This window comes from Primulina tabacum, chromosome 6 (assembly GCF_025594145.1).
Source record: "Primulina tabacum isolate GXHZ01 chromosome 6, ASM2559414v2, whole genome shotgun sequence".
Classification (NCBI taxonomy): Eukaryota; Viridiplantae; Streptophyta; class Magnoliopsida; order Lamiales; family Gesneriaceae; genus Primulina; species Primulina tabacum.
Genome location: NC_134555.1, coordinates 1,328,285 through 1,353,509, shown reverse-complemented (window position 1 = coordinate 1,353,509; position 25,225 = coordinate 1,328,285). Strand labels below are relative to the sequence as shown.

Below are 25,225 nucleotides of genomic sequence, written 5' to 3'. Positions count from 1 at the left end.
GCTGCCGTCACCGAAGTGGATGGACAATTTTGTCAATTCATCAAAAGATTCTTAATTATCTCATTCTTAACAATCATATCAAACATAATATTATTTTATCATTATATATTATATTTCTATTTCTATCATTCTTTTTATCATTTCTCTCTTAATCATTTCATAATTTTATCCATCAATCAAGCGTAGCCAAAGGGTTTTTTAAGTGTGATAAACAACTCACTCTCGTACGTCGATAACAAAACATTATAATTTAATTTTTTTTATGTTCAAATTAAAATTATAATAATCCCAAAAATTCAATCTAGTGCGAATCTCAACTAGGTTGGATTGCTCGGCCCACGGTTTGCGATTCTTTTCTTGCAATCGGACCGAGTAACTGTGAAATGTTTGTATATTTTCTGACTCATTGGAAGCTGTTAGGATGGTTCTTTCACACGTAGAAGATCTTGGATCTGCTGGGGTTCTTGCCTTGAAAATCCAATCAATGTTAGAGTTTCCAAATTTTCATTCCATCAAACATGTGCGACGAAAGGCCGTTGAAGTGGCTCACATTTTAGCTCGCAAAGCTTTATCTTGTAATAGCTCCATTAATTGTGTTAATGACGATCTACCCTTGTGGCTTGTAAACATTGTATCTCGGGACTTCCCGAATTAATATTATTATAGTTCATTTCAAAAAAAAAAAAAACTGTGAAATTTAACGTAAGCGTAATTCATGGTTTTTTTATCATTATATAATTCAAATTTCTCTTTATTGATTTAAGAACGTAGATAGAAAGTAATAATGGGGTCCGGCGCAAGAAGTTAACAAATGAATGAATAATTATGATAGAGTAAAGGGTCCGTAAAAAAATTTAAATACTTGTACGTGGGCAAACGTCAGTAAACACCGGCAGATTCAGAACTGATCAGTGTGCAGCAACTGATCAGATTCAATATGGGATCCGTTACATATTTTTTGTTTTCAACAAGTTCTATTTAAAACTGCTAGTTCTGGATCCTTTCTTATTGAAATTTAAAAACCTTCTGAGATATATATTTTTTTTTGTCATTTTTCTCGAAAATCATGTTACACACATCGATCATAAACAAATACGTGGAAGTATCACCTCCGATCATTGAATCATTTGTAAGTATTCTGTTTTCCTCTTCGTTTGAAACTTTATAAGCACTCAAACTCTATGTAAATAGTGTAGTAATGTTCTTATGAGGTGTGTAGTTAAGGACCTCAATAACAGATATTTATAGACATTGTCTTATCATCAACGAGTTTAACTAGACGTATATTTTATAAAGGTCTACCGCTGATGTTCTTAATTAACAAGTAGCTCCAAGTAACTTGGAAGGTAAAATAATTATAATTGTATAATTTATAATTAAAAAATACAGGTTTTTTTTAAAATATATTAAACTAGTTATTTTCGAGTTATTTATTTAAAGTTGTGATGTATGCATATATATCGATTTAAATATATACACACTAAACTTATGAGTAGACACGCCTTCCTATTTGGGAATGCTATGATTGCGTTCAGTGAGGAGCATCTCTCCAATTTGGAAGCAATTATTAGACTATAATTTTAAATTAATTTTTTTTTAGCATGAGAACGATAATTCTAGATATATGTGACCATTATTTATTATTATTTTTATATCTTTTTTTAGTGAGCATAATTAGACTGTACGGACATTTTAAAATGCAATTTACAATTTAGTAATCAGTGAACAGAGGTGGAACCAATTAAAACCTCGAACTCAGGGAACATAAATTAGTGTAGATTTTTAAAATCAAATAAAGTATAAGCATAAATTATGAAAATATGGTAAACAATCTAGTATACTTATTTAAACAGTCGAGAATACCATATATATTCAATAACAATAAAAACATTTTTCCATCAATAAATGTATATTTTGCGTACCACCGACTTGATACGGAGAATAAAACATTGATTGATCATATATCTTTTTTCGTCTAATGTTTGATCAAGTTCTATAAAAAATTAATGACATACAACATTAACTTATCTGAATATATTAATTTATTATATTATATATCATTTATCATCTTATTCACAAATCAAGCAGACAATATCATTAGATGTAATATGATACTATGATCAAATACATGCATTGGATTTGGGACATATGTTTTGTGAAAATATATGTAATCCATATGTCAAAAGAAAGTAATAACTAATTGAATCTTCATTTTATCATTAACTTATTATATTTTATGTTTAAGTGAGCTTGAATTTTTTTCCCGTTGAGAAATTGAATTGAGTAATTGCAAGCATGAATCTAAGTCATAGTTATTTCTAAACTAATCTTAAAAAAAAATTTGAGATACACTAAATTTTCCTTGATATTTTGCAATAGACCACTTGATAATTCGAAACTCACTGGACTAATAAGAGGGATTAATTAAATTAATTGAAGAATATAGAATAAATAAGTCCATAAAGAATTACACTTTTTTTTTTAAAGTAAAACAAATTCATTGCTTCAGATTATCTTGATTTACAATACTGAGTAACCAAGCTGGTATATCACCAGAACACCAAACAACAAAAGAAGAAACATCAGAAGCTTCACGAGCTGACCGATGAGCAGCCCGGTTGGCGGATCTCGGCATAAAGAATTACACTTAGAGACTACATATATGTATCCTAGAGCCCAAATTGGAATTTTTTTGTTTGGAGAAAGGATCAATATCTGGAAAATTTACGGTCGTAGACAAAAAATAATAATTATAATATTTTCCATATTTAAATTTTATTTATTTATATAGCATTTATGGCTTTAAAAAATCAATTCGAAAGGTATTAATTATTTGCTGTATAATTTATGAACATGCAAAGTGATCGGTGGTGGCAGTCGTCCGGTTAAAGATTTGGCAGGGAAAAAAACAGGAATATTTAAGAAGAGAGTTTAATATTAGAACTGAAAGAAACATTAAATTAGGTAGCAGTACTTCTTATTTATTTCATTCACATTTAAATTATTTTTAATTATATAGCTTAGAAATATACTATTTTTTAAGGAGGAATATAATATTTTGTTAAGCACTCATTGACCAAATTTTATTTTTTTTATAATTTCTTTTTTTTTTAAATATTGACAAATTCTCATTTAATGAGATTCACCGAAAGTGCCAAAGGCACACACATTAAAGCATAGTAAATAGCATTAGTGTGTTTATATATGAATAGTATGTCTTACTATTGTATTTTGTTTTTTTTTTTGGTCCATTGTTGTGAAATTTATGATTGAGTTCAGACAACCTAAATGAAAAAGGTATTTATCATTTAATTTAACATAAATGAGATGGCCTCGTGTGAAAAAATATTGATAACAATTCGAACATTAAATCTTAATTTTATTGAATAACTATTTAAAATCAACCTCGATAATCAATGTAAAAAAATCACTCGGCAAACTCTTATTTGCCGAATGAATATATTTTTTAAAATAGGCTGATTGTATAATGTCGGTAGTGTCTATGGTACAAATTTTACAGAGCTAAGTAACTATCCATATTTTGCGTTTGAATTAAATAATTTGGAAATATTTGAAATAATGATTTAAAATACTCAATGTCGTGATGTATTTACGACTTAGAAAATAACTATTTGAGATTTGAAAAATATTACAAAATGGATTTCTACAAACAAAACATTTTGATTTGTTATATTATAGACTTGAAATATCTATCTTCAAACCATCAATTCAAATACAATTTTAAATATTTTTGGCATACAACTCCAATGCTATGTTTCATAAAAAAGTTCATATAATAACCTCTGAATATTTTAAAACATATAGATATATATGATGAAATCCGAGAACCTCTTGCTGAATTTGTGCCTATTCTAACTCTACACAAATTTCTCTTGGGTTGGATTGGAGAAATAAATTGTAATTAGTAGATCTCTTGTGAGACGGTCTCACAAATATTTATCTGTGAGACGAGCCAACCCTATCGATATTCACAATAAAAAAGTAATACTCTTAGCATAAAAGTAATACTTTTCATGGATGACATAAATAAGATATTTGTCTCACAAAATACGACCCGTGAGACCGTCTCACACAGATTTTTGCCATTGAAATTACTATTTATTTAGATGGTTTTCAATTCATTACAATGAATAAAAAATAAATTGAGAATTTAAAAAATTCATTCTTAAATGATTTGATTTACCCCAAATAAAATTTTAACATTTATTTACAAATATATAAAAACATTCGGCTTACGCACGACACACGTTCTCTCAGATGTTAAAGATTGAAGTTTACCTTGTTAAAATATATATATATATATATATATATATATATATATATATTTGAAAATGATAATGCATCCCGTTTCGTTTTTTAAAACCTGATTAACTTTTGACATTCGTGTTCCTGATTCATTCCCCACCCCCCCTAAATTCGTGTTATCTTGTACGCTGCACCAACGATGTATGCACCCTAACCCTACACAATATATACATACAGTGTACGCACAGATAGATATAGAAGAGGGAAGAGACACCGTAGTTTACAGTGATGTAGCAGAAGAAACAAATAAAGGGGGTCCACTGTACTCTTCATGAATTTAAAGCTTCTCTTTTTCTGTAAGAACATGATCCGGGTTTACCGCTCCTTTAGCCATCGCTTCACTTAAACCGCTTTTCCCTTTTGTTCGTAATTACTACTCCTGAAGAAATTTATTTGTTCACATGGAGGAGGATCAATACGGGATGCCGGCTGATTTGCGCCAGTTCATCAGCGATAGACCTTTCTTCCCGCCGCCTCCGGAGCTGCTTCCTGCCCACAGGAGTTTGACCCCATCTCAACACTACGAAACGCTCATGGTTCAAAGAGGGATGCATCACGAGTTTCCTTTTGATTCTACCCACAGTGCCAGTGTCACTGCTGCTGGGTTTAGTGGGTTTGAGATCGAGGCAACTGGTGTACAGATTGGCGGCGGGGATTCAGCAGTAGCTGGAGGAGGAGAGAGCTGTACGGCGAGGTGGCCGAGACAAGAGACCCTTACTCTTCTTGAGATCAGATCGCGGCTTGATCCTAAGTTTAAGGAGGCAAATCAAAAGGGTCCGTTGTGGGACGAGGTTTCGAGGTATTATGCACATGTACTTGACCTAATTCCTTAGTTCATAGTTCTCACAAAGCACTCTTCAAGATCTTGAGATCAAATCCGAGTTTGCTAGTTTAAGTTTTATTTATCCATGATTTTGTTAGCTATACATCAGATATATCAGCACACTCTTGCACTTGTTTAATCTTCGAAAATATGAAATTGACGAAGAATCATATTTAATCGGGTGTTAATCATGATGGCAACTGTCACGTTTCTATTACGATCAATTTTCTGCTGATTGGTTTTTATTGATTTTCTTGATTCAAGTTTATTGGTTGCTTTTATTAATATTTAGTCTTCTTTCGTTTTTGTTTTTTGCGTTGAAGAAATTAAATGGCAAGTGACATTATTGAAGTTAAGTTCGAGAATCAGAGTGTTACTTTTATCTTTTACCTCATCATCCGATTTCTATGATGTAACCTCACAATCACTTCTGCAATTGTCTTTTTTTGGACAAGAACTTATACTACTTTCTTACTGCAAAAAATGCCAATCTTTTGGGTGTTATAGTAAACAAAATTTTCTGTTTTTTGCTTTCATTAAAAGACGTGAATCATGAGTAGCAACATCACTTCTTCTCACTGACAGCTTCTGCAAAATTTTGAATTGTCATTTTCCCAGATGAGTGTTGTCTCCACAACTTAATCTTAGAATTCACACGAGTTTGCCCATTCTTAGCAAATGTCATTATCACTTAAATTTTAGACCAGTTTCACGAAACTAGGGTTATTTTACTGCAACATCTTCATTTTTATATTACAGTGCTCAGTAAGTAATATTTTTTGTTCCTTTCTTTTTTTTAAAAAAAAATTGAATGTTAGGATAATGTCTGAAGACCATGGATATCAGAGGAGTGGCAAGAAATGCAGAGAGAAGTTCGAGAATTTGTACAAGTATTACAAAAAGACAAAAGATGGCAAAGCTGGAAGGCAACATGGGAAGCATTACAGGTTCTTTAGGCAACTTGAAGCTCTCTATGGAGAAAATAGCCACTCAGCAGCTTCAGTATCAGAAACCCATTTCAATGGTGGAAGTTTTCAGTACAGTTTTCCAAATGAGAACACTCTTTCATCTTATAATCAAGAATCTTATCCGGGTTTGAAGCTCTCAGAAACTACTAGCCTTGGTCTCTCAAATTCTTCTGATTCTGATGCAGATTTATCAGACGACACTGGTATAAATGTAGGGATCAATAGAAACAATGGTCATGATTATGATGATGATTCACCAAAGAAGAAGAAGCTGAGAAAGGGAAAGAACAGTTGGAAGGCCAAGATCAAAGATTTCATTGATTCAAAAATGAAGAAACTGATGGATAAACAAGAATCCTGGATGGAGAAAATGTTGAGGACAATTGAGCACAAGGAACAAGAGAGAATGACTCGAGAAGAGGAATGGAGGAAACAAGATGCAGCAAGAATTGAGAGAGAGCACAAGTTTTGGGCCAGTGAAAGGGCATGGATGGAAGCCCGCGATGCCACTTTAATGAGTGCTTTGCAAAAATTGGCAGGAAAAGAATCCGGGGCTTCTCCGCATGAAGACCTCACTGGCCGCAGCGAAAATCAAAACGATAAAAGTAGTGAAACGAGGACTAATTCTGCTAAACGCGGTGACGTTTGGCCCGAATCCGAGATCACTAGACTGGTTCATTTGAGAAATGGCATGGAAGTAAAGTTGCGGCAAAACGGGATCAGAGAGGAGGTTATGTGGGATGAGATATCACACAAAATGGCTTGTTTTGGTCATGACAGGACTAGCTTGATGTGCAGAAACAAGTGGGATAGCGTCAATAATTATGCAATGAACAAGAAAAGGAAAGAGAATTCAAGGATCTGCGGTTATAATTATCAGAATAATGAATCTATCTGCAATCCAACAGGAGGAGCTTACAGTGATACAAGCGAACAGGGGACTGATAATCCTGTCAGCGTAAATGTTAATGGGAATTCTCCATATAATAACAGTAATGGAGGAATCATCGCAACAAGCGATAGCTGCTTTAGGTACTTCATGGGGGATGGCTATGGGAGAATTATGGATTAAAATTCTACATGGCATTATTATATTAATTGAAGATAACTTGCTGCAAACATATTGTTTCTGATTACTTTATTAGATAGAAAATTACTTGTGGAATTTGGAGATTTAATTTACTATTGGAGAATTAAGGCTGATCTATGAGTGTGTTGTTTGGTAACTTAGTTTATTTTGTTTGGTGTAATTTTATTTTATTTTGGAGATATTGGGAATCCACTTAAATAATGATATACGTTGTAGAATTTTATTTCTGCATATTTATAAGCTTCCATGATGTTTATTTTGGGTTTAGAATTTGTATATATATAAGAGATCCGTCTCACAAAATACGACCCGTGAGATCGTATCATCCAAGTATATATATATATACACACACGTATATATATATACACACAAATTCAAAATCCAATTAAGATATTTGTCTCATAAAATACGACACGTGAGACCGTCTCATCCACATACGTATATATATATATATACACAAATTCAAAACCCAAATAAGATATTTGTCTCATAAAATACGACTCGTGAGACCGTCTCATCCAAGTTTATATATATATATATATATATATATATATATATATATTAAAAATACCGGTGATTTGATTATTATTTTTTTTTGGAAAAAATTCAATATCATTCTACTGTCTTTTAAAGTTTTGATTTGATTATAAAAAACTTTATGTTTGTGTACAATTAAGTATATAGATCACTGATTAACGTTGAAATTTTACATCGATGTGACAAATAAAAAAAAGTTTGAAAATTTTAGAATAGCTTTTGAAATTCATTTTGAACATTTAATAAAAACAATTTGAAAAGGAGACGAGAAAGGAATAAAGATAATTTAAATCTTGATGATTTTTTCTCCATCACATTCTGTGAAATAGATTGCTTACCTACCAATCATATACAGCATTATGATTATTATTATTATATGATTTTTTTGTTCTAACAAATATCTAGTTACCTTGAAGCTCTGTTAATATAGTGCGGGGATACATGAATGGAAACACATTTTAATTGAGATATATAATTTTCATAAATATAATTTTTATCACGAAACACTCACGTAAGACCGTCTCACGGATAAATTTTATGTTATGTATCTTCAATCCAGCTCGATTCATAAAAATATTATATTCTACGTTAAAAATATTATTTTTCATTTTGAATATGAATTGTGTTGATCAGTTTCATGAAAATAGATATGTGAGAGACATACTCAATCTTTATTGAGAATGAGAGGGGATCCCCTTACTTTATTATTATGCAAAGTTCATCGAGCCAATTTAATTTCACCATTAAACATTATATATACTAGTTACTCTGCACACGCGATGCGTGTGTATACAATCTTTTTTATTATTATCGAAGGACTAAAGTGAAATATGACAAATTATGGAGGGATTAAATTGATATTTGAATGGTTGAAATAAAAAAAATAAAAGTGTGTGTTGAAATTTAAAAACAAAAACAAAAAACAAAAGTTTAATATTAATATCATATAAGGGTAAAATTGGAAAAAAAAATTGGTGTCCTCTCTAGGTAGTTATTATCATGTCCTCACACTTAATAATATAGTATAGTATAGATAAGGGTAAAATTGGAAGAAAAAAAGTTGGTGTCCTCTCTAGGTAGTTATTATCATGTCCTCACACTTAATAATATAATATAAAATAGTATAGATATATATATATTACTATTTTATTATACTAGAGAACAAGTAATTAATTGTTTCCTAATTAATTGGTGAAGCTTGAGATGAAATTAAGATTATATGCTAACTTAATTCCAAACAAAACCAAAATATTAGGGAAATTAGTCATTTTATACGACCTCATCTTTCTTTAAATATTATATGTTTTTTTATTTTCTAAAATAACACTCACTTTGTGGCATTTGGTATTTTTTATTTACGAAAATACTACTAGCCTTTTTAAAATAATAAAAATGATGTATCTAATATATTTTTGTGATTATTTATTTACGAAAATGCTATATTTTTTACATTTTTTAAAATGTTACTTTGTATCGTTTTTGTTTTTGTTAAAACACAAATTATACAAACAAACAACGCGTGCATCGAAATCTTCCGATATTTTTCCCACTGTCCTACTCATAAATTACTTCCACTAGTAGAGAATCTATGTGAAAACCGAGCAAAAGGGCTCAATCATACACAGACGATAACCTCCTCTTTCCATTCAGAATGAAAAATTAACTCATAAATTATGCGAAAAAATATCTATTTTGGTCAGATAATTTTGCAAAAACAACCAAATCAAAGGGAGGATTTACAGCTTAAATTAAATTGGTAGCAGCGGTAACTTGCAGATTTCTTTGATTTAGACTAAATACTGACACATCTGAAAACTTGTCATTTCTTTCCACAAAATAGTCTTTCATTTCCCAATTTCGCAATTTTTTGGCTTTTCCTCATTCTTTTATTTCAAGATATATATATAACTTTTAATTGCTACGAGATTTTTACGCGGAGAATGGAGAAGGTCCTTCTCCAAACTCACGTGAGAAATTAGGGTAATTTAATTTATATAAAAAAAACCAATATTTATTTCATTTTCTAACATCAAACACGAGAACGACAAAGTATATGGGCCCACATGCCAGAATATTTAAAGTTGTTTTGGGCCATCAAATTATTGGCCCAGGTTTTTGTACATCTAATATCCAGCCCATTTGGGACTAATGCCATCCATTTCTATGATATTTAATCGGACCAACATACCGGAACACAACTATTGAATGTAGAGATTAAAAAGAAGAAGTGGTGTCCCAAATTTTACACTCTCAATCTGGATTCTCACGGAAATGAGCAACGAAAATCCAGCCTTTTCCTCTCCTTTCTGTGCAAAACTTTATCCTCCAACTACAATCTGCTATCCAATCCACCCCTTGTCCTAAACGTGAAAACCCCGCATCCCAAACACGGCCTAAGGATCCAGTCATGAACGCCCCACATCATATCCACCAACAATCCATCCAAGAAAATCGTATGATCCCCTCTAAGGTTCCACCTCAATCTCTTCACTTCAATCACCATCTTCTTATCCATGTACACGTACAGCGCTGGATTCTTCTTCAAACTCAACCCCGTCGTCCCCCAAGCACTTGATCAAAACTTCGTGCCAGCACGTCCCGGTGTCGCAAAATTTGGCCCTGGTGGAGTACATTTCATTGCCTGAGAAGCTTTCTCTGCTTGAAAGAAGCATGGATTAAGCCATGTTCCTACGGGAAACACGTTCTTTGATTTCCAGTATTTCTTGCTCCGTGTCTTCAAGAATCAGGCTAACCTCCGAGTCGAGTATGATCACCAAGTAAAAACGGTTGACAGGTTCTGGTCCCCATTCGAAGTTTGCCTGGGAAAAATCCCAGAAGATTTCGATCGCAGGATTCGAAAGTTTCTTTTCCTCTGGATTTGCGTAGAGTTCTCGAATTCTTGCTGATTTTGTCAGAAGATAAAAGGGTGATCACATACACCAAAAGCGAAGCCTTTATTTGACCGATCCCACCATCTTAACCTGACAAAAAACTGTTTCTGATTCTCGGGTTTCACTCTTTAAATACATGTGACAGCAGTGTCGATCAAGGTGGCCAAGATCGAGGAACTGAAACCCTTGTTTGAAGAGCCTGAACAGTAGGAATCCGGTACTTACATGGCGTGTTCGCTATGACAAATCGATGTGTTTCATAACTTGAAAATTTATTCAAGCAATATAGGACAGAGTTCCGGGCACGGTGACAATTGCCTTATCGGGCACAGGTTGAGTGTGTTTCTTTCATATGTATTTCATCACATGTAATAGATAAAATTTGTTATTGTTAGCCTGGGTGGTCCAATTTTTTTTAAAAATTTATACGTAAATTTTGTATAATTTTGAAATAATGTTATATTAGCTCAGGTAGATCAATTTAAAATATTAAAAGATTTTAGAGTTTAAAATTATAGTCCGAGCATAGCCATATTTCTGGCTCCGCCATTGATTACTGGAGTTTTTGCACGGATACACATTATTATTTGTATAACAACAATTACATCTTATTTTAAAAAAAAAGTCACATCATTTTAAATTTTACAAAAATAATCCGCATTCATTTATCCTCGTCCGAGGAGCATTGAATATTTTTGGACTAATTGTCGATAAACCAAAATAAGTGGTATAATAAACTCTTCCCGAAGAGATAAAAATAGGGACAATAAATTGATAGATAAATTAAATTTGTCAAATAATATTAGACAAGTGATGGATGAGACAAAAACTTAGATTTTTATCCTTCCCTCTAAACATTCTCTAAATAAAGATCCCAAGTGCGTTAGTCGACTCACATTTGATGGACGAGCAAGGAGAATTATGTGTATATAAACTTGGGCAAATCTTGTGTGTGATGGTCTAACGGACCGTATTTTGTGAGACGGATATCTTATTTGAGTCATATAATTTTTTGCCTTTATTATTTTATGGTAATCAAAATCTTAATTTGATTGTGGGTTTTTATTATACTAGCATGAATTGAAGTACATGCGATGTACGTAAATAACAATTATATGATAAAAATTAAAAATTTGATTTTCTAAAAAAATAATTTGGATCATTTTATTATTAGTTTGAGTTTGATCTATTGTTATATTAGACGAATAAATAAATTAAGAACTTATAAAATTTACTTTCAAATTTTTTGTCAAATTAAAATTCAAATTGTTAATTTTATGTTATGTAATAAATAATAATTATCACAATATATAGAACCAAATGAACTAATTTTATATATATATATATATATATATATATATATATCAAAACATCACGTAAGCATAATAAAATAAAAATCAATAAAATTATGGACTTTATCAATGCATAATCATAATTTACATAAATTAAGCACACTAACGATAAATAATTATCAATTTAAAATATCGTGACTAACTCATCAAACCAGTATCAAAACTAATGAAATAATAATATTGATAGTAAAATATAACTCATAATATTCTATTTAAATAATATTTAAACACCTAAATAATTTTTTAACCTTTTGTTTTTTGAATTTTATATCATAGAAAATTAATTTTATATCAGAATCGTTCTTTTATAAACTACATTGATGTTTATTAGTTTCTTGTTAAATATAAGTTTAAAATAACAAATAAATCAATATATGTAATGAAATACATATTTAAATAAGATTATATGATAAATATCAAAAGCATAAAACTATAACAATAAAATGTGGTTAATTAGTATTTAATTATTAATTAATGACTCTGTTTGAAATTACCACATATGTTAATTGATTATGAAAATAATTAAACACATCCACACATTTATATAAATATAAATAATATATATATATATATAATGAAATAAATTTTTTTAATAATGAAATATGACACAATTAAATATTATAATGAAAAAAAGATATGAGAAAACTCAAAAGCACAAAATCATAACAAAAAAATGTGTTTAATTAGTATTAATTATTAATTAATAAACTAATTGTGAAATTACTACATATGTTACTTGATGATTGGAAGAGGTAAAAATGTGAAAGACAATTACGTCCGTTCACAATTGGAAAACATTTCAATTATCCACACACACACACACACACACACATATATATATATATATATATATATATATATATATATATATATATATATTTGTTTTAAGTTTGTTGGGGGGAAATTGAGATATATGCTCGAAATATCGATTATGTATGAACTGGTATTTCAATCGTATATTTCAACCCAATGAATAATACAATGAATTTAAATTACAAAATATATTGAAACCAATGAACAATGACTATGAAAAGATAAAATTAAAAGAAAATGAAGTCAAAACAATACCCGTGATATGTTACAACTTTCTTAAAATATATTTGTCATCTTCTACAATGTTACGAGGTTTACGTAGATGATTGTTTCCAATGATACAATAATGATATCTGCTACAATTTTACACAAAGTATGATACATGTGAATGTGAACCGAATGATATTTGAACTTTATCACTATTTTGAAATAAATAATAGTAACAGTAGTCGAGAAAAAGAAAGTTAGGAAAATAAAAAGAAATTTATTCATTAAAAAATGAGGATGATATTAATATATATAGGAAAAATAAGAGCATTCGGAAGGCCCTATGTCAATAACCTTTCGAAATACCAAAAATTATTGTCATTTCAGAAACTGAAATTTGGAAATATCAAAGGTTATTGTTCTTTCAGAAACTTACTTTTCGAAATACCAAAGGTGATTACATTTCAGTAGACCAAAGATCAGTGAAATTCACTTTATATTAATACATTTCATTTAATTAAAACGAAAAATTGTATCCGCTTTAGAAAAAAACAAATACAATTAAAATGCCCAGACTGGCAAACTTGTCCTAATAACATTACTCTACATGTAAGTACATTTAAATTCACAAATATACAACCTCGGACGAAATAAGGTTGTGTTTGAATTGAGTTATTTGAAATCCATATATATCGAATTAGTTTTGATTGTTGAATAATCTCAACAAAGGACAAACCAAATTTATCTCTTTATTTATTTACATTATATTAATATCAATCACAATCAAGAAATGACTTCAATATTCAAAGGATTTGAAATTTATGGTGATTGGTTTGATTGTAGTATAAATAAGTATAAATATGAATTTGAATTTTATTTAAGTTATCAAATAATGAAAATACATTTGAAATCGGTGTATTTGAAATCTCTCTATCCAAACCGAATTAACTAGTTGAAGATTGAGAAGGTCTCTTGTGAGACGGTCTCACGAATATTTATATGTGAGACGAGTCAATTCTACCGATACTCACAATAAAAAGTAATACTATTATCATAAAAAATAATATTTTTTCATGGATGACCCAAATAAGATATCCGTCTCACAAAATACGACACGTGAGACCGTCTCACACAAGTTTTTGCCTTGAATATTTTAAATATATTGTCAAGCCGAATTATTGGATGAAACGCTGAAGTAAAATTTAATTTTTACAATTGAAAAGTTGAAATTTTTTTTTTTGGCCATAAATAAATTCATTTGGTGAGGTTTTAAAAACGCAGAAGATAAACAAAAAAATTGACAATAAAAAGAATTTATATTGTCCCTGTTCATAACAGAATATCAGTATAAAACAAAACATGTTACTAAAAAATAGGATTTGCTTTAGAAAAAACAAATACAATTAAAATTTCCCATACTTGTTGTAATGCATTGCTCCACATGCAAATATATTTTAGATAACTAATTTACAAATCTATCTCCACTAAATAATAAGGTTGCATTTCGATTCAAAGATTGTGATTTTAAAACGTAGTTGTAGGAATTATTGGAAATGTCTTCATAATAGAATGAATTTAAAATTCACCACAATGATTAAAAATTTACTAGTTATGGATTTTTTTTAAAAATATATATATATATATATATATATATATATATAAAGAATTTATTATTTTGAATTTGAAATCTTTACTTGCAAATACATCATATTCAAATACAACTTAGAAATATCTAGGCTAGACAGTTGAGATCGAACAGAGCAATTGGTCCGTCTGATTTTCCTTTTCCATTCATAAATTTGTGTTTAAAAAAATGAGTGAAAAATAAAGTTACTCAGTTTTTTTATATAAGAAAAATATAAAATAATCTTCAAAATTAAATTAAAGACGAAAGTTACTCAGTTTTGTATATAAGAAAAATATAAAATAATCTTCAAAATTAAATTAAAGACGAAACTATGGTTTGGGCCGTGGTGGATGGGCCCTAACTTTTGATTCTTTGGAGAGAGCTGTGCCAAATTAAAAAATGACGCAGACGGGAAAATATTATAAATTTCATGTGTTGAGAGTGGGATTTGAACCCACGCCCTTTCGGACCAGAACCTTAATCTGGCGCCTTCGACCAACTCGGCCATCTCAACACTTTTGAAGTTAATCAATTTTTTTTTTATATATCCAATACAAAAGTATTATCACGTATATTTCCAGATACTGAAATAGAAATATACTTAAAACCCACATTTGTTTTTGATATTTTCCAAAAATATAATGTGAACAAAACCGGAAAACGCTCATTCATTGTTGTTAATACTCCAACGTAGAAAGGTTATTAAAATGTAGATTTATTGATGAAAGTTACTTTTATCAACATATTCAATCTTACGAATATTGTCATACCAAACACGTTCTCACTAATAGCAATTAAGTATTTGTTGGAACAATTAAAAATATATGCTCCAAGTTCATTTCTTAAACAATGTGGAAAAGCAATTTCCCTTACCCTTTATGCTTTATGGGTTTTCAGTAGTATCCCCACCTAAGGCACCGAGAAGCAGAAAAAACAACATCGTCACTACCTTTCTATTCCGTACATTAAATTCGATGGCAATGTGTGCTCTGAAGAAAGAGAATCCTGGATCTGAATTGTCAATTAACAAGGAAGCTGTACCATTTGAAAAAAGGAAGTGAAATGGATCAATATTACCCCTCGAATGATTGATACATCGTTGCGTAGACACAAGCACACCAAGAATGGTGTGTGCGACCATAATATCTTTCCTCTAAACAAGTTTTTGCTTGCAAAACAGACAAGCTCTAATAGACACGTATACAAACATTTTTCATCCTAGCGCTGACATGATTTAATAGCAAAACAATTTCAATGGTTCCTCCTACACAATGACTGTTTCTTGAATTCTCCAAAGTTCATGTGAGCTACTATGTACACGGGCACACCTGCAGAAACATCGAGCCATGGGTTAGTTTTTAAGTCAAATAAGGTGATAACATGTAAATATCGGCCAATTTTGTCAACCGGCATCTCTCAATCTAGTATGTAAAAAACAAATCAATTAGACGACTTATATGGCCTACGGTTTCAACAACTATGAGTGGTCTAAGTAAAGAAATGGCAACATGTAGGTGGTCAATTCTTCTTGTGTTACATAAAAATTGCAATTTTCATTCCCATCAAAATCGAGACACCATGACAATGCACATAACCATGCAGAAGGAGGAAACTAGATACTAATAGATTTGACATACCTAAGATCATATTCTATCCATTTGACTAGGTTGAGTTGATTTAATTAAATGCATTATTAGTAAGTGTGATAAATTTCAAATGTAATGAAGATAACGAGTTAATTAAAATGTGTGTTTAAACCCTTCTTGAAATCAAATTCCTCCAACCAGATCAAATCAATCCATCCAAATGCGCAAGCTAATAGAGTTATAAAATATAGTCCACATATTCGATCTACCAACAATGTAATGGGCATATGAATGTTTTCACATCTCCATTTTTTACGAGGACATTCTTGATGTCCATCGCTTAGACTACAAGGGGGCAAAAATTCCTTTTTCAGCCTGTTGCTTCACAAAACTTTTACCTTAAACTATTAAGTAAGGAAAGTTAAGCTTCTACACTGAAAAACTTACACAATCCAGGTAGTCCTCCAGCCTGAAATTAGATCAGAATAGTCTTAAGCACATGAACATTATTTGCTCTCCTGCAACAAAAACTTTCACGAAAGCAACGACATTTCTGCACGACTAGGCTGTGTAGTTGCAGGACACTTGATCAATGTTCTCAAAGATTCCATGATATTGGAAAAAGAGGGGCGTTTCCATGGCTCACTGCAGTATTATATATTAAAGCGAGTAAAAAATAGCACATCCATCTATGAATTCAGATGTAAGCAGATTTACCTCAAAATTTCTTTGGTAGTATAAATCAGTTAATAACATAAACATCAAGCAGTTAAAAACATTACAAGTTACATAAAATTTCTTAATTTTGAATTAGCAAAATATAAGAGAAAAGTAATTGCCAGCATATGAAAATATGTTCATGCATCTAAAAAGTGTGTAAAGATAGAGAATAAAAGCAGAAAGAACAAGTTAAATCAAGTAATAAAATATATAGACCAAAATGCAAGTGAACCAAATTTAGGGTCAAATTAAGGAGCACCAAAATTAATCATCAGTTCAGTGCAGCAACTAAATTATCATATAAATAATAAGTCCAACAGCATATCCACTCAAACCAATCTTATGCTCTCCAAAAAATATAAGTAAACCACAGATTTCACTCACTTGGTCCAGCAGGCTTCAATTATAGCTGCTACTTGAGGATTTGTATCATGTGGAATTTCAAGCCTTTTTGACTTAAAAGCAACAGCTGCTACAACCTTGCAGGTTCAAGAAATAGGGATAATAAAATATCACTTCTCAAAAAATACTTGAGAAAAAATACCAAAAGAAACAACATAAAGCCACTACATTCCACATGACCGCTATCTTACATATCTCAGTTTTTTTTAACACAAGTACAGATCTGGTTAGACTCGAATTTAGAACCTAAATCTAAGAAACCAATTGCTCCACGACCTAGTAATTTTATTGGCCACCTTTTACATGTCCCAGTTAATAAAAACTTGGAACCCACTTCAACTTCAAAATCATTGAACAGAAGCATTCCTATCAGTTGAATTTATGTTCCAGCATAATACCACAGTGTGATGCATAACGCTCAAATGCTGCTGATATATTAATGTGTGACATTTTATTCAATAAATAATTAACAGATCCAGCTCATAATGCTCATCTTTTTCAAAGTTAACTGTTCCACAACCTCTCCAATGGCTAATTTAACAATAATATTTTGCCTATGCAACGAAAAAAATGATAGTTTTCAATATTTAATCACAGAATATCAGAGCTTGTTCACCAACCTGTGCTGGATTCAAGTGGCCCCAGGGTTGCTGCAATGTTGCCAGCTCCCATAGGATCACACCAAAACTGTATACATCTGATTTTTCATTTGATGGCTCATCACGGAGAACTTCAGGTGCCATCCACTCAGGCTACCAGAAAGGAAAGAAGTTTACCTAAGTCAATGAACTCTAAATAAGCCAAAACTAAAGGACCATATCCAATTTTGGTAAATTACTTACAGTCCCAGCGGCAGATTTTGACGAAAGAAATGTATTTGCTTTTAGACGTGAAAGACCAAAATCACAGACCTAAAAAAAACACGAGGAAGGTAAGTTCTTGTGCGAACAAAACATCCTTTCAGGGAAAAAAACAATTTCAGCTTATGTTTAGTAGGAAAATACTATGCTGCATCCACTCATATGCTAGACCCGTTGCAGCCTCCAGTCAATGAGCATACAAGGTGCACCATTAACACAAGCAGAAAATGGCCTAAGTCTTTACCTTCACTGTGTACTTTCTGTCAACTAAAAGATTAGGAGATTTCAGGTCTCGATGAACAATGGGAGGATTGCGTTTATGAAGATAGTTCATCCCTTTTGCCTGCATAAATGAGCATGTTTAATCAAGGAAAAAACAAGGGATATGGGGAGAGAGATGTGATGGGAAGAAAGGCTTCATTTATCCAAGAAGGAAACTAAAAATATAATTGAAGGGCCGAAGGAATACCACATCAAAAGCCATACTCAATCGCCGTTTCTCATCCAACGCTTCTCTTGCACCAGGTTTATGCAAAAGTTTGTATAAACTACCTCTGAAAATGAAAAGTATAGACATTTAAAATAAATTACAGTGCAGTTCAACTAGAATGACTAACATTTACCTTGATAAATATTCCGTAACTATGGACAGGTTTGGGGGCTCAGTTACAGCACCCATAAAAAGCACAATATTTGGATGACGCAATCTTTTCATTATTGCCACCTAGCTCAACAGACACACACACACACACACAGAGGTTAGAGGAAAACAGCAATAGAATATTTAGAGTTGGTTAGAGAGAGCAGGTACTAACCTCTCGTAAAAATTCCTTGAATCTCTCTGCATGCAAGTCTTGTTCCATGAGTATTTTCACGGCAACTTCCTGAAAGATGTCTTTGATTGTAAGATTAAAAATTATTGATGTCAAAGTCCAGTATAAAATCCAGAGAAAAAAATATTAAGAAAATAGTACGATAACAAATAAAATGATGGTTTTAGGATTGCAAGCAAAAAGAAGAAAACAATAAATGGAGAATAAATTCAAGGACACGAGAGAATCATCACTTTTTTACAATTTTGAACAATAAAAGATGGATGTCTTACTGAATCATTCCACTCAGCACGATAAACTATACCAAACGAACCTGAGAATGCAAACCAATCACATTATTAGGCATACAAAGCAAAAGAATCAATCGTTGGACAACGAACTGTTCATGAGCAAGTGAAAAAAGACCTGCCCCAATGGTCTCCTTTATAATAAGATCACTCCAGGGAATGTTCAGATCTTCAGTGTCAAATGGGAAGTCGCTAATAGATTTCGTTGGAAAAACTTGTGCTTCAACAAATCCTGCTTCTTTACTTTTACTTATTCTTGCATTCATCAAACCAGTAAATGGCAGACCATCTCTATTCCCCAATAGACCAATGTTCTGGAAAGGAACCGAGTCTTTGACGGTGTCCATGGAGCTCACCAAATTATGGGCATCAGATGGTTTGGAAAGCAATAGTTCCTTGTCACGAACCTTAATCCACGAATTTGTGGGAAATGGCGGCAAATCAAGATTACTTGTGCTGGGAGAAGAGCTGTTTCTATCAGTATGAGATCTGTCTAAGTGCTTGGGATACTTGGAATCACCGTTGTCTCCATCAACAACAGTTCCAGCTGTCCAAAAAATGGAAACTGTTTAAAGTCGTAATTCAGACCAACAATTTTAATGTATCAGCTAAAGCACAAATACCTAAAGCTTAGATAAGTGGAAAACAAGAGTAATAGAGTAGAAACTAAAAAAAAATGAAGTTTCGTAACGAACACACATTGATCAAACTATAGCCAAGAGAATCAATACAGATGCCAGTCAGTCACTTGATAATAGAAGATGGTGCTGAGAATTCGATTTAAGATCCAATCAACAATTGCAAACTGGAAGATATTTAAGAAAGCCACACAAGGAGTTAGAAGAAGACTGGAAGTCGAACATGAAACAAGGATGAAAGACGGGAAAAAAAATCAAAATTGAGAGTGGTTGCTAGGATTATATTACTTAATGGCTGTTCAATAAAGGAGGTCTTATGCGTCACAAGAATTCAAGTTCTGAGCAGAAAAATAAGGTCGCAGTGTAAGGCAATAATTTCTATTCACGGGACTGCATCGGCTATAGTTTTTGTTGTGATTATAGTGGGTCGTGCTAGTGCGAATTGAGCTTCCTAGTTCCTATGAGGGTGAAGCGGAAGAAAAGAAAAAGTAGAGAAATCATTCCATCTGTTAAAACCAACTTATTCGGTTGAGTGGACAGAAGACATCACTCAGGGATGAAGAGGCTGAACAGTCATAGAGGAGTTTAGGGCTTCCAAATTATATTCCATTGTAGTGGAGCACGCAAGAGATGCACAGGATAATTCCATAGCTCATAGGTGACAACCAAGTGGCAGTTACGACAGATGGCAACACAGAGCAGTGCTTATATTGATCATTCAAAAAGCTTCTCGTTCGCCTGATGCCAAACCCAAGTCAGTGACAGTCATGTAATTGATTCTCAGTCCAAGACAGTAGAACAATCAGAAGACAAGGGTATTACACTAGTAAATCATCTGTCTATTTTGACATTTGATGCGAGTTATAAATTTCTAATTATTCTTTGTACTCCCTAAATTACAGGCTTGCCATTTTCATTTTATTTCATAATCCATAGAGTCTATCTAGTTAGCAATGTCACATCAATATGTAACTTGTAAGATGTTCTTTCCTTTCACACATTGGTTCCTGTAAGATATGCTAGTCTGATAACATCATGTAAAGCAGCTAAAAACTTTATGTCAATAAGAAAAACGATGAGAAGGTCGGTGAATTTCAGAAGCCATAAGGAAGCTTATGGATAAGATACACCGAAGGCAGGTTGTAAAGATTCACCATAAATCATCCAGAGCAAGTTAGATCAGACATGAAAAGTGTACTCAAAAGATGATCACCTGGTAAAGAATCGTCAAACACGAGATTGAGGGACTGAAAGTCTGAGAAATACAGTTTCGCCAGTGACCTGAAATCAATTGTTGGTTCCACCTGTCTGAATCGTGGAAAGCGTAATGGTGAAGAAATTGAGATAGAGGAAGGACCATTTAGCAGCGAATCAGGCTCACATAAGCATCCTGGTTTCTCAACCAAATCAATAAGATATTCCCTGTGGCGGCAAAGCAGTTATATTGTCATAGCAAGTGCAAACTCTATTTGTAGCACATAAGACAAGATAAAAGACATCTTCTACCAACAAAGTAGCTTACCCAACAACCTCAAGAATAAAAATAACTGAAGATTAATGAGAATGGCTCAAGTTAAAAGTAGTAAGTAAACCTATCAAGACCAAATCGAACAAGACATGAGGAAGCATCTTCTCTGGTACAATACTTGCATCCTTTTGCAATTCGGCATGGTAAACCAATAATATCAGCTAAAACCTGTCAGTGTGATAGAATGATAATGTATTGGTCGCAATTTCTATTCTCCACAGAATGATAAATGAACAAAGAAAACAGCTCGCAATAGAATAAGATGACAGAAGAATCGCATGAGTCAATATATTACAAGTGGAGGCTGGAAAATAATCTCAAAAGTAGACAGGAATTTAGGGAATCGGATAAATTTTATTGAATAGAAAATGGTGAAAACCCAAAAATGGGACAATGATAGATCACGTGGGTATTTTGATGCCACCAAAAAATTGCACTTCCAGACTATGCAACTACAATAGACAAAATAATTAACAGATATAAAATCAAAACTTGCCTTGAATAGCAGCGCACGATGTCTACATAGCCCAACTGACAGGCTAGCAATGGGGAGCACAATTGACCCCAAACAATCTTTTAAGTCATCGCTGCTCTCTTTCCATATGGATATTAAGTCATCTTCGCCATTAGAAGTAGCACCCCTAACAAAGACAACAAAATGTAACTGTTCATGCGATATAAAAGATAAAGGTTTGCTGGAATCCTCAATGGGAACTATGCTCACCCCATATGATTGCAAACTAGCTTTGAAATATGGTCAACAACTTCCTTGGGGGTGATGCTACTAGATGACATGTTATGAATCCGATTCTGTAGCTCTCTTAAGCTGGGATCACCTCTTCGATCAACTGAAATCACTTCAACTGAAGAGACACTGTCAAAATCAATAGATTTCAGTGATTCAAGAGATGGCATACGGCCACTTTCCTGAAGATCAGAGCACACTGCCCAAACATAGGGATCCATCCCACGAATAGAGTAAAATCCATCGGGAACTTTATCAAAGTATGATAAACAGCCATTTACCTGAAATTAAAGCAATTGAATGAAAATAAAGAAATGTAGCAATTGTAGAAAATTATAGCAGAACATAAACCACAATTTGCTACAGATATTTTATTTAATTACACAATGCACCATAACAAAGCCAACGTGATCAAGCTATCACTAAGACAAACCCTTGAGATTCTTGAATATAAATCTCGTTGCAAATTTTAACCATGTCATCAGTTCCAAATTTGTTATTCATTTAACCTATTTTTCAGTGTAAGAACTAATAAGAACCTCAACTTCTTAAAAGCCTATTGTTTTGATTTTAAGTGTTCATTCAATCTGGATTCGGAGCACCAAACCAAGGGAGAATTGCGTCTGAATCTGACCACCGCGTTATATATTTTATAAAGACAAAGGGTCAGAATGGTGTGCCTCTATATTCTAGCAATCAATCTATTCATGGCCACATGGATATTCATGCCTAATTTATTAATTACAAGCAAATAATTATATAATCTCTCAACATGCACAAAAGACAGCTTGTTAATCCTCCGTTGCCCAAAAATCAATATTTTAGCAATTACATCCTCTGTGCCTAGATTCTAGAGGGTGATAACAAATGTTCTTAGTTCTTACAGTCACCTACACCATAGCTTCAACCCTAATTGTCAAATCTTACTTTTTACTCAATTTCCAACACCAATCAAAGCAGCCACCAACCTAAATCCCCAAGTGAAAAACCTTGCAATCCTTGTTTCATTTTCTACCCATATCTCATGCAGCAAATTGAACTCGACTGTCTTACAGTGATCAATATAATATTCTTAAACTACATAAATTGATAGAATTCAAAAAAGGTCTAAATTTTCATCTTTAGAGGAAACTAATATCTTAAATGACTTTGGGTAATCCTGCTACCAATTTGCCACCCAATCAAACAATTCTTTGTCTAGTAAATTATCCTTGTATAATTCATCCGCCCAGAAAAGAAAGCACTTTCATAAATAGTCGGGGAGAGAAAAAAAAACTCATTAAAGAAACCAACGTTGCTTTATTTACCCAAAACCGATGGGAAATGGCCTCAGCGGAAGCGGAGAAAGAGGAAGCGCGTGATGTGGATTCGTCGGGAGTAGGATCCAAGAAATTAGGGTCATCAGCACAGGTAGCTTCTGAGGAGAGACGAAGAGCTAGAACCAGTTGCAATTGGTAACTCTCCTCCGTCTGCTGCGCCCAGCTCTTCGAAGACGACGACTCTCCACCACCTCCACCGGATAGCTCCACCGCCTTCACCCAGAACTCGCCGCCACCGTCATTCAAGCTACCCGACGTCACCTCGGGGTTCGACAGAGAAGGAACGTAATAATCTCCAGAAATTGAGCTCTCACCAAAGCTACTCCCGCTAGACTGCCTCTGCAACCCAAAAGACGAAGGAAACACCGTCGTTCCGATCCGGTTTTGCGGTGGCTGCGCTTGAATCATCCGCTGATCAATCGGATACCAGTCAAATGCAGTCCTGTCCATCTTCTGTTTATTATTATCTCCAGATTGAGGCTCGTAGTAAGACGGCTGCTGCACCATTACTCCTCCACCTGCGGCAGATATAGGTGGCTGGTACAGTGATTCGTCAGGAATTTGACTTAACAAAGTATAATTCGATCGTCTGCCAGGCATTCCCATGGATTTCTACAGATTGATCTACCAAATCGAATCAAGGAATTTGAAAAACCGCCATGGCATGGTTTTATCGCTCTTTCCCTATACTATATATTGTGTTGGCACCACTTCGTCTCCTCTTCGTTCGTCTTGCGTTTGATGGAGAGGGGGGGTGCTTTTGGCAAATGGACTAATCGAAATATTCTTTCGGATTTTAAATTTCTAAGTACATGTCTCTTGAGAAGGTTACACAAATTTGTGTGTGAGACAAGGCAATCATGCTGATATTCACAATAAAAAATAATACTCTTATCATAAAAGTAATATTTTTTATGGACGACCCAAATAAAAAATATGTCTCACAAAATACGACCTGTGATATCGTCTCTCACAAATTTTTCAAATTTATAATATTTGTTAAATGGATTTGTTACAATTTTCTTTTAAAACAAATTTGTTTCAAGAGAAGAAAAATATTATGGTTGTGCTTGCCATTAACGAATCTGGCGATGATAACTTCAAATTGATTTGAAAAAATTCAAAGTTGTGTTTGGAATAATTATATATATAGTTTTGAAATGTTATATATTTCTTGTGCACGTTCATGTTAGCACCGATAAGATATATGCACCTATTGAATGTGTAATTTTTCTATATTTAATCATATCTAATAAATGAGCGTCATATAATCGATGTTCATATAAGTGTGTACAGTGATTATGTATCATCTTGAACTTTATATATGTCGACCAAACTTGTATATATATGTGTGTGTGTGATTAGGTGACCTGGAACTGGTCAAATTATTTAAAAAAATGGCTTAAATCGAACTATCTCGCTGTTATTTTCAATTTACTAAATAAAACCGTGATCAAAAAAATACATCGCACGGCATGATATGGTGTGGATGCAATTTGAGTGAGTCCCGCCGCACCTCATAATTGAAAAAATTATTACTTTATTTTTTATTATATAAACCATCTAGTAAACAATTAAAACTTGATTTCATTGCGTTTGGAAACATTCTTGGTGCAATTATGATTTAATTTTACCCAAATTTTAGAATATAACATTTAGGGATGTAAACGAAC

The 25,225-nt window shown here is 32.6% G+C and overlaps 2 protein-coding genes and 1 non-coding gene across 4 annotated transcripts; 1 reads left to right on the top strand and 2 right to left on the bottom strand.

Moving 5' to 3' along the window:
- The first annotated feature begins 4,424 nt into the window (after window positions 1-4,424).
- On the top strand, window positions 4,425-7,320 carry LOC142548512 (trihelix transcription factor PTL-like). Its single transcript, XM_075656869.1, has 2 exons — window positions 4,425-5,125; window positions 5,968-7,320. The coding sequence occupies exons 1-2, from the start codon at window positions 4,728-4,730 to the stop codon at window positions 7,187-7,189; spliced, it is 1,620 nt and encodes a 539-aa protein (XP_075512984.1). The 5' UTR covers window positions 4,425-4,727; the 3' UTR covers window positions 7,190-7,320.
- Window positions 7,321-15,067: 7,747 nt separating this feature from the next.
- Window positions 15,068-15,148, bottom strand: TRNAL-AAG (transfer RNA leucine (anticodon AAG)). The gene has a single exon. It is a non-coding gene; the product is annotated as a tRNA-Leu (tRNA).
- Window positions 15,149-15,640: 492 nt separating this feature from the next.
- On the bottom strand, window positions 15,641-24,328 carry LOC142548511 (serine/threonine-protein kinase CTR1-like). 2 transcript variants are annotated; one of them, XM_075656867.1, is made up of 16 exons: window positions 23,541-24,328; window positions 22,213-22,514; window positions 21,985-22,129; window positions 21,553-21,656; window positions 21,174-21,382; window positions 19,441-19,887; window positions 19,308-19,348; window positions 19,018-19,086; window positions 18,826-18,926; window positions 18,672-18,756; window positions 18,447-18,545; window positions 18,185-18,253; window positions 17,963-18,094; window positions 17,325-17,419; window positions 16,668-16,865; window positions 15,641-15,962 (listed from the first exon to the last, which is right to left on the bottom strand). In XM_075656867.1, exons 1-15 carry the CDS (start codon window positions 24,156-24,158, stop codon window positions 16,754-16,756), a joined length of 2,628 nt encoding a protein of 875 aa, XP_075512982.1. In that variant the 5' UTR covers window positions 24,159-24,328; the 3' UTR covers window positions 15,641-15,962; window positions 16,668-16,753. The 2 variants fall into 2 exon arrangements, with proteins under 2 accessions (XP_075512982.1, XP_075512983.1); XM_075656868.1 differs by having other exon boundaries at window positions 19,441-19,869; window positions 23,541-24,327.
- Window positions 24,329-25,225: the final 897 nt, after the last annotated feature.

Bases quoted from the DNA above. Each gene is read 5' to 3' on its own strand.
- LOC142548512 (XM_075656869.1), top strand. From the start codon at position 4,728: ATGGAGGAGGATCAATACGGGATGCCGGCTGATTTGCGCCAGTTCATC. The intron at 5,126-5,967 runs GTATTATGCACA...ATTGAATGTTAG, and splicing joins TTGTGGGACGAGGTTTCGAG to GATAATGTCTGAAGACCATG.
- LOC142548511 (XM_075656867.1), bottom strand. From the start codon at position 24,158: ATGGGAATGCCTGGCAGACGATCGAATTATACTTTGTTAAGTCAAATT. The intron at 22,130-22,212 runs GTGAGCATAGTT...TGTCTTTGTTAG, and splicing joins CTAGTTTGCAATCATATGGG to GGGTGCTACTTCTAATGGCG. The intron at 18,546-18,671 runs GTATTCCTTCGG...TCATTTATGCAG, and splicing joins TGAGTATGGCTTTTGATGTG to GCAAAAGGGATGAACTATCT.